The sequence below is a fragment of the Phlebotomus papatasi genome, chromosome 2 (assembly GCF_024763615.1).
Source record: "Phlebotomus papatasi isolate M1 chromosome 2, Ppap_2.1, whole genome shotgun sequence".
NCBI classification, from domain to species: domain Eukaryota; kingdom Metazoa; phylum Arthropoda; class Insecta; order Diptera; family Psychodidae; genus Phlebotomus; species Phlebotomus papatasi.
The window spans coordinates 86829562-86841140 of NC_077223.1; the positions used below are offsets into that span (position 1 = coordinate 86829562).

General features: G+C 34.7%; 2 protein-coding genes across 2 annotated transcripts; one reads left to right on the plus strand and one right to left on the minus strand.

The window, feature by feature from the left end:
- Nucleotides 1-456: 456 nt before the first annotated feature.
- LOC129804872 (cingulin-like protein 1) lies at nt 457-1963 on the minus strand. Its single transcript, XM_055852540.1, has 4 exons — nt 1698-1963; nt 1334-1636; nt 695-1266; nt 457-634 (listed from the first exon to the last, which is right to left on the minus strand). Exons 1-4 carry the CDS (start codon nt 1845-1847, stop codon nt 496-498), a joined length of 1164 nt encoding a protein of 387 aa, XP_055708515.1. The 5' UTR covers nt 1848-1963; the 3' UTR covers nt 457-495.
- Nucleotides 1964-5088: 3125 nt separating this feature from the next.
- On the plus strand, nt 5089-7855 carry LOC129804869 (protein brambleberry-like). The gene is made up of 6 exons (XM_055852537.1): nt 5089-5279; nt 5334-5443; nt 5506-5928; nt 6142-6271; nt 6361-6437; nt 6504-7855. The coding sequence occupies exons 1-6, from the start codon at nt 5275-5277 to the stop codon at nt 7220-7222; spliced, it is 1464 nt and encodes a 487-aa protein (XP_055708512.1). The 5' UTR covers nt 5089-5274; the 3' UTR covers nt 7223-7855.
- The last annotated feature ends 3724 nt before the right edge of the window (nt 7856-11579 follow it).

The window sequence follows — 11579 nt, forward strand, 5'->3', positions numbered from 1 at the left end:
TCAGGGAATCCATATTATTCGGAGAAATAAGAATTCGAGGCAATCTGAGTGCTTATCAGGTAGAACATACACGGTGGAAACTTTCGGCCACTGACCGAAATATTGGAATAAATTTACTTTGAAACAAATATTTTCGGAAGCCGAAATTTTTTACCGTGTAGATTTTATGGCCTGTCTCTAAACGTTGTAAGAAATTTATGGCTTAATTTAGGAATTTGCATCAAGCTTCGGTAAATTGAAGATTATTTAATTCATCATGCTGGAAGAAAATGAAGTACTTAAGCGGTAAATAACAAGGATCGATATCGCACAGGACAGAATTTACAAATCTGTAAGGTAGAGGCGCCACGTGGTGGCGAAAGTGGTAATCATTCAACAATAGAACTATTTTTTTTGTCTAATGTCCGTAAGTAAACTCAAACTATAGCACAATTTTTTTAGAAAAAAAATTAGTAATTCAAATTCACAGTAAAAAATATTTATTTCATAAAATTATTAATTTATCAGATTAAATACTTCACTCTGCAGCGCTTCGGCTTGAAAAGTTTCATTTTGCAATTGATCCAATTCGTCCTCCAAGCGCTCCATCAATTTCTCCTTTTCTTCAATTTCTGCCTTCAGAAGGGTCAATGTTCTGCAAAATAAAAATTTGTTGGAAAAATATTTCGGGAGAATTCTTTGAATTAGCTCTCACCTTTGATGATTCCCAATTTCTTTCACATATTCCCCGGAGAGTTTCTCAATTTTCTCCTTCACTGCGACGATTTTGTCCTTGAATGCTTTTTCACTGGTTTTCTTGACTTGCAAATCTGCCTTTAGGTGAATGAGTTTATCTTCCAATTTCTGGATTTCCTGGTCATTCTTGGTAGTGCCATTGAATTTGGGATTGATTGTAGCTTCGCGGTTTTTTATGTCGCGCAGCAGGTTTTCGTAGGAAGATATCTGGCTGCGTATTTGTTCATTCTCCTTGTGAATTGTCTCATTGTTGATCTTTGCTGTGGCAACTACGGCACCCAATTCCTCCTTGTCCTTCTGCACGGATGCAATCTCTGCCTCCAGGCTCTCAATCTGCGATGCAGAAATGAGACCATCGCTCATTCGCTTGATCTCCATGTCCGTGGTGAGGCATTCCTTCTCCAATTGCTTAGATTTTTCCTGCCATTTGAGCCAATCCTGATCAATCTGGCTCAACTTTGCCTTCTCACTGATTATCTCAGAATCCAGCTGATTGATGCCGGATTTGAGTTTGTGCTCTTCCTGCAATTGCTGCAAAGGAATTCCTAAATGAAAAAACTGACCTTAGAAACATCCCTGACTGCCCCTGATCCCTTACATTCTCATGCTTTATCTTCATTTCCTCAATATGAGTCTCCAAATTAACTTTGCGCATCCTCAGGGATTCTAACAGTTTTACAGAAACCTCACACTTCTTCACCACTTCCTCCTTTACCATGTCATAGTACAGGACGTAGTTGAGGAGATTCTGGAGGAGATGTAGTGTCTTTTTCTTTGATGGCTCAATGAGATCCAGATAGAAGAAGGAATAACTCTTATCTGACATTTTGTACAGTTCATTGACAGAGTTGCATAACTTCAGCTTACTCCTCCGTTGAATCTCCTCATCTGGGCTGTCCAGCTGAAACAGAGAAACCTTCATTATCCCTCGGCAAATTGCAGGATATCTACAAAAATCTCACATTTTCCAGGACTAAATGTTGGTTGATTTTAAAAAAAATATTTTTGATGCAACTGACGAGAAATGATTCTCTAGGATTCAGTAATTCCGCTTCAGTGATCTTCTCAGGCATCACTTTGTTCCACTGTTCAAGAACATCCTGCAAAGCCATGCCTTTTATCCACAAATTTTCACTAAAAATTCTTTAAGAAATTAACAAACAAAAAACAGCTGTTCCCGGTATTTTTGACACAAAATCGCGTCTCTTGGATAAGAATACGAATTTATCCAAGAAACCCAATAACAAATGTGTGTTTCATGCGAAGAAGAAAAAATTATTATCATACGGAAAAAGACCCAATAAAAACAGATTCGGAAAGAAAAAACCCTAAGACATTCTAGAAAAATTCGGCAGTAAGGTATATAAAAAAAGTTTAATATATACAGTAGACTCTTCGATATCCGGCTGACTGGGGGACAAAATGACATTTAGGTTTTTTGAATGATCAACGGTTTTTATATTTTGTGCAGTGTGAATTTATTTTCTGTCTGACAAAGAAAAAGAGAATTTTCTTCATGGTGTGCTTATGTTTCATTTTTTATCACAATTATGTATTAAAAACTTCGATACAATGTTAATAATACTTTAATTCACTCTGGACAAACTTCATGTTTTAGTGAAAATAATTTTGAATATATCAACCGCCAGTGTTTGGCAGCTGTCACCCGGATATCGAAGTGCTGGATATCGAAGAGTCTACTGTATAAGGGAAACACACCCCGGGTCGGAATGTTAAGAGACATGCCCGATATTTAATTGAAAATATAAGCCTCAAAATACTAATTTGGTTTTTTTTGTGTATATTAATCGGACTATTAGTGATACATTTAATTATATCTGTGCATGTAAATTTTACATTTTTATAATAACTTAATAACAAATAGGTGTAATTACAACTATGTACCCTGTACCTCGGATCGTCACGAATTTAATCATGTGTCTCACAGAAAATTGATTTTATAAATTAAATCTGAGCTAGTGTAGTGCATTCTTGTGAGAGTTAAATGGTTAAATGCACCCAATAATTTTTAAAATTCATTTGAATTGGTGTAACAATATTGTAATAACCTGACGATCCGAGGAACACTGCAGATCACTGGTGCTCTTCCCTTACAAGAGATTAATAATTAAAAAAAATGTAAAAATGGAAAATAATTGTCCATTATGAGCGAATCATCGCACTACGAAATCTAACATATGATATTACGTTGAGTTGCTTTATTTGTTTGTAGCTTGTACAGGTCGGATGTGAAATCCTGAGACTGGCCCTGACAATAAACTGTAGAATTTTAAATTATAGTCAATAATGAGCCCAAACAAGATTCTCCAATAGTGTCTTGGATGAAAGGTAAATGGAACTCTATTTGAACAAAAAGTCGTTGATATTCGAGAATTCAAATTCAATTTCAAATTTTTATACTAAGTTATCGAACAAGATGGGGAAAATTTATCAAATATCATACTAGAAGAAGGCTAGCAAAAAGTTTACTCAGTGCTTATGGAGTGATTAAATGATGGGACAAGAACAGTCAGTGTCTTTGTTCTGTTTTTTTCCTCACAACAATGTGAAGACAGTGACATTTTGACACTTAAGCACTTCGAAATTCGAACAGGATGTAATTTCCGTCACCTTGTGAAAGTATTTTGGATCTTCAAATAGATTTTCGAATTTTTCAAGATCTACTTCTGTACGTAAAGGTTATGGTTTGTGAAGATCCAAGTGTGATTACACATGAAATTGCTCATACCACAGGCATATGCATTTCAACTAAGCAGGTGCGATACATTCTGCATAAAGAATAACATATGAAAAAGCTTCTTGGAAAAGTAATGCCACACACATTGACAATGCAACAAAAGTCCTGCTTGTAAGCAAATTTGACAGCATCATTGAGAACGTTTTAAGAAGAAAAACAATTGACTTTATGCGTCAATATTTTAGTATAGACAAAACATGGAGCTACAGTAGACTCTCGCAAATTCGGCTCTTTTAAGATCGGGCTACTTTTTATTTCGGGCAGCGGTTACATTTGAAAAAAGTTTGTTGTCATTTTTCAAGTTTGATTATGATTATCAAATAAATCAAATATGCTCAAATTTAGCATGGTTTGTCTTAGTTTTGATGTGATTTTGCATTATTGAGGGATTTTCATGCAATTTACGATATATATGAGTGTGTAAACTCAATATCTATAAAGCACATGTCGCCCGAATTTCTGTCTAATTCGGCTGACATTTCGGTCCTATATGCCCGAATTTGAGAGAGTCTACTGTATCATCACGAGCTGAAACAAGAACAATTGCAATGGACTGAAGAAGGATGTTCGGCTGCAAAGCAAGAAACATATGGAAAATCTGCAAAAAGATTTTGGCATCAGTTTTTTGGGATGCTGAAGGAATTTTGTTCATTGACTGCCTTAAAAAGGGTAAAACAATTAATTCGGAATATTATGCATTGCAAAGTGCAAAAATTCTTTAGTGCTCTGGTAAAATAACGAGAATTAATTTTCGTATTTTTTCTAATAATGTGTTTAATGTTCTAATAATAATAATTTTTCTAATATTTCTGAATTCTGATTCACATATCTTTGAAATTTTTTTTAAAAGAAGACTTTTTTGAATTCGAAGAACTAGACTTTCTTTCACATAAACTTAAAAATGCAGTGCCCGCTTCGTAATCCGGATGATTGGGAGACAATATGACAGATGTCCGCTTCGTAATCCGGATGAATTTTTTGAATTTGTTCAACGTCTCGAAAATATAATAAAAGTTTTTTTTTAACAATTGCAATAGAAATTTTAAAGAAGTTTAAAAAGACAATTAGAGAATTCTATGCTATTATACTTCATTTATTAAACTAAAACATCACAGGATAATTTATTTTCATTGCTGAATACTGTGCATACATAACCTCAAAATGATTTTAAATGTAACCGTCGATAACTCGTCCGGATTACGGCGATCCGGCTTAGAGAGCGGGCACTGTACTTGGAATTCAACCATCAATCAATTGTTTTGAGGAATTGTACAGTAGACTCTCACTCAATCGGCTCTTTCTCAATCGGGCGACAAATTTTGTTGACAATTTTCACGTTTAATTATGAAGCTAATTCGCTCAAATTCGCTATAGTTCTTCCTATTTTATCGTGATTCTTTATAATTGAGCGCTTTTTGTGGAATTTAGAAAGGCTTTGACGCTCAATTCTATCGCTAAACCGGATGACATTTTGCCCCATATTCCCGATTGAGAGAGAATCTACTGTATTGTAAAACATGGAATTTTAACAGAGTTTTCTCTGTATTCTCTATGAAGTTGTGGATATTATCTGTCGAATTCTTCACGAAATCTTCAGACATTATTTCAAGGGCTTACAGCTAATTGTTATATCTGTGAAACTGTGAACTGTGTTCAGTTTTTTTTTGATTTTCTTGATTTTTAATATTTTAATAATAAAAAGAGTAATAAAGATTTCAACGAGAGATAGTGAATTATCATAAAAGCAATAATATTCTAGTGATAAAATTTTGTAATTGGAAATGAGGTGAGTTGTAGTTTTGATGAATTTGCATTGCAAAATAGCACTTTTTCCCTTTAGGATTGCCTACGGCGTTTTAAGTCTCCTCACTGTCCTGGAAGTTTCAGAAAGCTCAGGATTATTTGGTCAAATTAGTGATTTTATCTGGCCAACATTTTCAAGAGAGAGTGGTAATTTGAATGTGAGGTTAGGTAGGTTTTCAGAACCTTTGATGGAGTTTTTTTTTTGGTAGAGACAATCCGGGAGACATCATCAGCTGGAGATGTGCCAAAAATACTCTATGAACTCACACCGCAAGAGACAATCTTCCTCGAGGAGGTAATGGCATTGTCCGGAACGAAATCGCCGGCGAATCTGGATCGATGCCAACAGAGAGTTGTGCTGAAATTGCGTAAACACTGTAGGGAGATGAATGAAGAAGAACTGGGAATGCTGGCTATAATGCTACTCAATTGCCAGAGACAGGCAGAGGGGCGCAATGTGCTAGAATGCTCAGACACAATGTCTCTCAAAGACTGTGTTTCTTCTATTGATTCAGAAGCTTACAGTTCATATCAGTTGATGACCAATAGAGCTAAGGCTGTTTGCATTGTTGTGGGTCAACAACAGTATCGTGTTTGGGCAGAAAATGCTGTAAACAAACTTACGGATTATGGTAAGGATCAGGATTTTTTTGTTTTTTCTTTAAATTTTGTTTTTTCAGGAGGACCAGGAACTTGATAATATCAAAAGGGATGAAATCTGCAGGGTCATACATCGAAAACGGGTCCACGCCTGTCTAAAGACAGACTATTATAGTGAAACCACAAAAGGCTCAACACAACAGCTATTATTTATTTGATCATAAAAACAGTTACTTATTCTGCAGCTAACGAGCAACTCCTGGCATCGGATCGTCTTACCGAAGGCCAAAGACATCTTCAGGAACTGGTCGATAGTACAAATAGCAAAATAGTTGACAAGGAGAGAGAAATTCTGACTCTAATCGACTTTATTCGGTGAGTATTTTTTTTTTCATTTTTGGGGAATAATATGGGGATTTGTTAAAAGGACAAGGATCTCTAAAAATTGCAGTGAAATTCCACAGTGCAAAATCCATGGCTGGTGTTAGAGAAGTTTCACGTGAAAATTCACAATGGATGGAATTACACAAGCAAAAAATCGGTAAGTACGTTAAAACAAAGAAAACTATAAAATTTTCAAAACTAAAAGGATTGTACCATTCCACAGAGAGTACACTGAGAGAATTCAGCAAGTTTTCAACTGAAATCTCAGATACAAATACTCTCCTCAAGGCAGATCTTGAGCTATTGCACGGAAACTCTCTGAAGATTGCTCAAGAAATTAGCATGGCTAATGAGGAGCTTCTTCAGCAAATAGATAAAATTTCCAAACAGTACAAATTAACGCTTAATCAATTGGGTGACATTCAGAAGACAGTTGAGCTTCTTCTGAAGACAATCAATACATGGCAGGAAAATCTGAATCGCAATAGCGAATGGATTGGTCAGATTCTAGGAGGAATCAATGTCTACAGAGGTTTTCTCTATGTGGGATTCCTATTCCTAGGCATGATTGTCTTATCCTTCATCCAAGTGGATACTTGGAGCAGGATTCTATTTGTCACAGTCACAATTGCAAATGGCTTGAGCGATTTGTACTTGGATATAGCTCTGACTATCCCAATTCTCTCGAGTACTTTACTGTGTCTCTTGGGTGGAATGTATTTGTTTGGCTTGATCAACTGGAAAGAGTTGTTCAGTGCAAATCCTGAAGGGAATGAGCCCCAGAGAGAAAGACGTAGTGTGACTCCTCATCGGAGGAATGCTCAGGAATCTTTTTTCACATGCACAGCCTTTACACCTCAAGGGGATAGATGCCAAAATCCCAGTTCTGAGAATGGTATCTTTTGCCCAGAACACTCAATGAGGAGGAAATACGGACGCTAAAAGCGAAATTGAGAGTAATATTAGCTCTCTAAATCGGTTAATGGAATTATTTATTGTTAAATGCGACGTTGCAATTACAAGGTGAAAAGAGATTTCTTGGGCATCGGTAAGAGAGGTAACAGGTGATGCTGGGTGATGCATTTAATGGTAAAGAGATGAATAATACAATGTGCAAAAATAGTGTTTTAAAAGCTAAATGCAAACTGGAGTTAAGTTTGAAAAATTTATAAGTTAGAGCGTTAGTTACATTTTGTGCATCATATTTGAATTGAATTAAAGTTTGGAAAACAAGAGTGATAATTTTCCTTTAAACAAGATCAACATATAATGTTTATCATGTTAGAATATGTAAGTGAAGGTGAAATAATCAATTTTTTATTTAAAAAAAATATCTATTCGTAATCCGTTTGAATTTAATTCAACTGAGAAAGAAAATATTAAAATCTTATTAAAATTCAACACCGTTTAAACCTGCTATAGGCCCGCTAGAGGTATATTTATGTACTTTGATCACGAAAAGCGTTAAAAAGAAATGAATGTGGATCATTGGCGTGTAGACAAAATATAACTACCTCTCATAATGAAATATAAAAAAAATTGTTTTCAATAAAAATATAAATTTTAAGTTTCAAATTCTTTTTTATATCAAAAGCAACTAAAAATACATTTGATCACCAGGGATCTATAAGAATTCCACGGCGCAAATCGCATGTCTATGTTTTTGTATGTAGCATAGGCAGCATAGGTCGTTGCCGTAAAGTCCGAATTATCAGAAGTACATATAAAGGTGGTCAGACTGGTTTCCCAGTCTGACCACCTTCATGTGTACATCGTCCAGTGAAGTAAAAGTGATAGTGAAAAAATTCCCTGACACCCTTTTCCCACCAATTTTCATACCTGAGGAAGGAGCCATCCAGCTCCGAAACGTTGGCTAGAAAATAAAGGAGGAGAAGAACCAGGTCGAAATTTCCGTATTTTCTCCATTATCATTCTGTAAATACCCGCTGAAAGAATGCCCAGAAAATTACTAATGGAATGACCTTACTATCAGGAATGGACACATTTTAGTGGTACAATTTCTACAGTAGACTCTCAAATTCGGGCATTTGGGACCGAAATGTCACCCGAATTAGAGAGAAATTCGGGCATCACATTGTTTGAAATGCAACGATCTTTTGTTTACCTGCGTATTCATATTAAGTTTACATACTCATATTAACTGTAAATTTCATGAAAACCCCTTAATAACGCAAAAACACATCAGAACTAAGACAAACCATGGCAAATTTGAGCATATTTGCTTCATTTGATAATCATAATCTAACTTGAAAAATGTCAATAAACTTTTTTCAAATTTAACTGCTGCCCGAATTAAAAAGTGGCTCGATGTTAAAGGAGTTGAATTAGCGAGAGTCTACTGTACCTTTACATAAAAACATGTAGCATTCAAATATCGTGTCGAATTACCGATTTTGAGTTTCTTAATAATCTCTTCAATTGTAATCCATGAATTTTCTTGCTTCAGGATACTCAAAACAACGTCATTAATGTTAGAGGCCGTTTAAAATGAGGTTAGTCACGGCATTTTGAAAATTTTGTGTAAAGTTCATCGCTTACACTTTTCTAAAATTTGCCTAGCATATTACATGCTGTAAATATCCTTTTTCGTTCACCATTTTAAAAGGCTTCCGCAAGGGGCAAATTAATTTATTTGAACGGAACTTAAACATGAAACAAAGCATATACATACACAACTTACCCTACATGCTTCTTTAAAAAAAAATCCGCGCTAGATTAAAATAAATCGAGATACATTACAGATTTTCTGCTTTCGATAAATTTTCCTGAAAAGATTAAATGGGCATTTTTCACATATGCAACAAAACCAATCGGCATTTCATTTGTATGGAAATATATTTTTTCAAGATAAACTGCAAAAATGGGAAGTACGGTATTTGTAGAAAAATAAATATAACGATTTTTTTTTAACATAAACCCACAATGCCCATAATTGACATTTTAAAATCCAAACGTCTTCGTTCGAATTTTAGAGATTCAGATTTAAGAGACCTATTGTATTCTTGTTTGAACCTGACGATATAAAAAATGTGGCATGGGTGGCATATTTTACGCCAATTTGGTATTTTGAACTGATTTTTTGTTTTTTTGCCATTTTCTATACATACATTTTTCTATACATTTTCTATATATTCAATCAATGTACCAAAAATTCTTGAAATAGATTGTTCATATTTTGGAATTAGTTTCATACAGATTAATAGATGATTTTTTTTGAAAAGAAAAAAAATTATCTATCATGAGGACGCGGAGAACCCTTGTCAAACACACGTCTTAACGGTCACTGAATTTAAATTCTGTACATTAATTAACTACAAACTCTTTTGATTTAGATAGAGTAACTATCTAAGAACACGAATTTGCAATCAGAATTCAAATCAGGAAAGAGGATGGAGGTCAATTTTAAGAAATTCGACGGGATGTTGTATTTTCCGTTCGCCATTTTGAGCAAAAAAAATGCATGATTTTCTGCGAAGCGAAAAAAGAACAACAAAATATATTTCCATCGCTGTCGGACTATTTTCTCGAAGTAATTTGAAGACCAAAGTAACGAAAATTCCATTCCCGACAAAAATTCGGAATAAGAATAATTATTAATAGAAAAATTATTAATTTTTTTTTGTACGGGAAGGAAGCTTATTAACCCATTCTTTACCATGGTATTATACATCATACACAAGTTGAGTGATTTTAGATGATTTATTCCTGGGCAATTTTTATACGAATTGCTGTCGGGAATGGATTTTTAGTAACTTTAGTTCTTAAATTACTTGGGAAAAATAGTCCGACAGAGATGAAAATACATTTTGTTATTGTTTTTTTGCTTCGCGGAAGGTCATGCAAAATTTTTGCTCAAAATGGCGGACGGAAAATACGACATCCCGTCGAATTTGTTAAAATTGACCTCTTTCTTTTTTCCTGATTTGAATTCTGATTGCCAATTTGTTTTCTTGAATAGTTACTCTATCTAAAGCAATAGGGTTTGTAATTAATTAATGTACAGAATTTAAAATCAGTGACCGTTAACTCTTTCCGGACCACAACATATCCAGCGAACGATTTTCAGTAAAACTCACTTTATTGTAACTCTTAGTGGTCAAATATGATACTTTTGTAGAGAAAGAATTTTCTCCGCCTCTGGGAAATTGGAAAACTCATGGGAACTCTCGTCCCCTACAGAACGCAAAAGATAGAAACTTGGACAAACTTCAATTTTCCAAAAGCCAATAATATCAATTTTGTGAATTATTTTTGCATGTCAAATGACTCCTTTACAATGTTGATCACTAAAACAAGAAGAATTATTGACCAGTATCTTGTGGGATGTCCAGGAAGTGCTAAAAAAAGACACCCAGCTCCTGCTTGTAAACAGATTCCTCATAATATTTTACACATAACACTTTAAAACACATTTCTTTCATCACGATGTTATTGCAGACACATTAAGCTTTCTCAAGAGCCAAAAAAACACTTCCTGGACAATCAGAATTCACCAAAATCTGGAAGAATAGGAAAAACTTCCCCGAAAGCAATCTTTTTCGCTGCCAAATGTCAAAATTATCGGCCATATTGACAAAAATTTCGCTCCCGCTTGAATTTTCTTACAAGGTTGGTGTCAAAAAGCAAATGGCGGGCACTGGCGGGATAACCTTACATTTGACCTCAAGATTTTTGGGGACGAGAATTCCCATCAACTTTGAACAAGTTTTTTGAAAATTTATGAAAAAATTGTTTTTCGAATTTACGTAATCTGTAATTGTTAGTTATCATACTTATTGGCCCCGAGAGGTTTTTCCTTATTCGGGTCTAGAAATATGAAAAAAAGTCACAATATGTGCAAGGAAGCAGAAAATCGAAAATTCACGATTTTTGACCAAGAATATCTTAGTTCAGGAGTTAATTGGGATGCTGCAAAAAATATCCTAGATTTGGACATCCTTATAGTTTGTAATCATCCAGAAGAATCGGAATTTTATCGATTCTAAATAGTCTAAAAAAATTATTTTTTCCATGGGTACCCAGAGTCCCAAAGGAGACGAAAGAGTTAAAACTAAAACGTGAGTTTGATAAGGACACCCCGCGCCCCCATAATTATCTCAAGTTTCTGTCCAGTTCAGTGGACTGTCGTGTTATTACTAGAATTTAGAATTCGAGCTGGAGCTTTAAACTTGAAATTGAAGTACAGTTTATAGTTTGGGTTTTAAACTAAAAAAAATATGGAATGGAATGTCCAAGGAATTATCGTTGGATAATTCCTGACGTCGCCACACCAGACAAA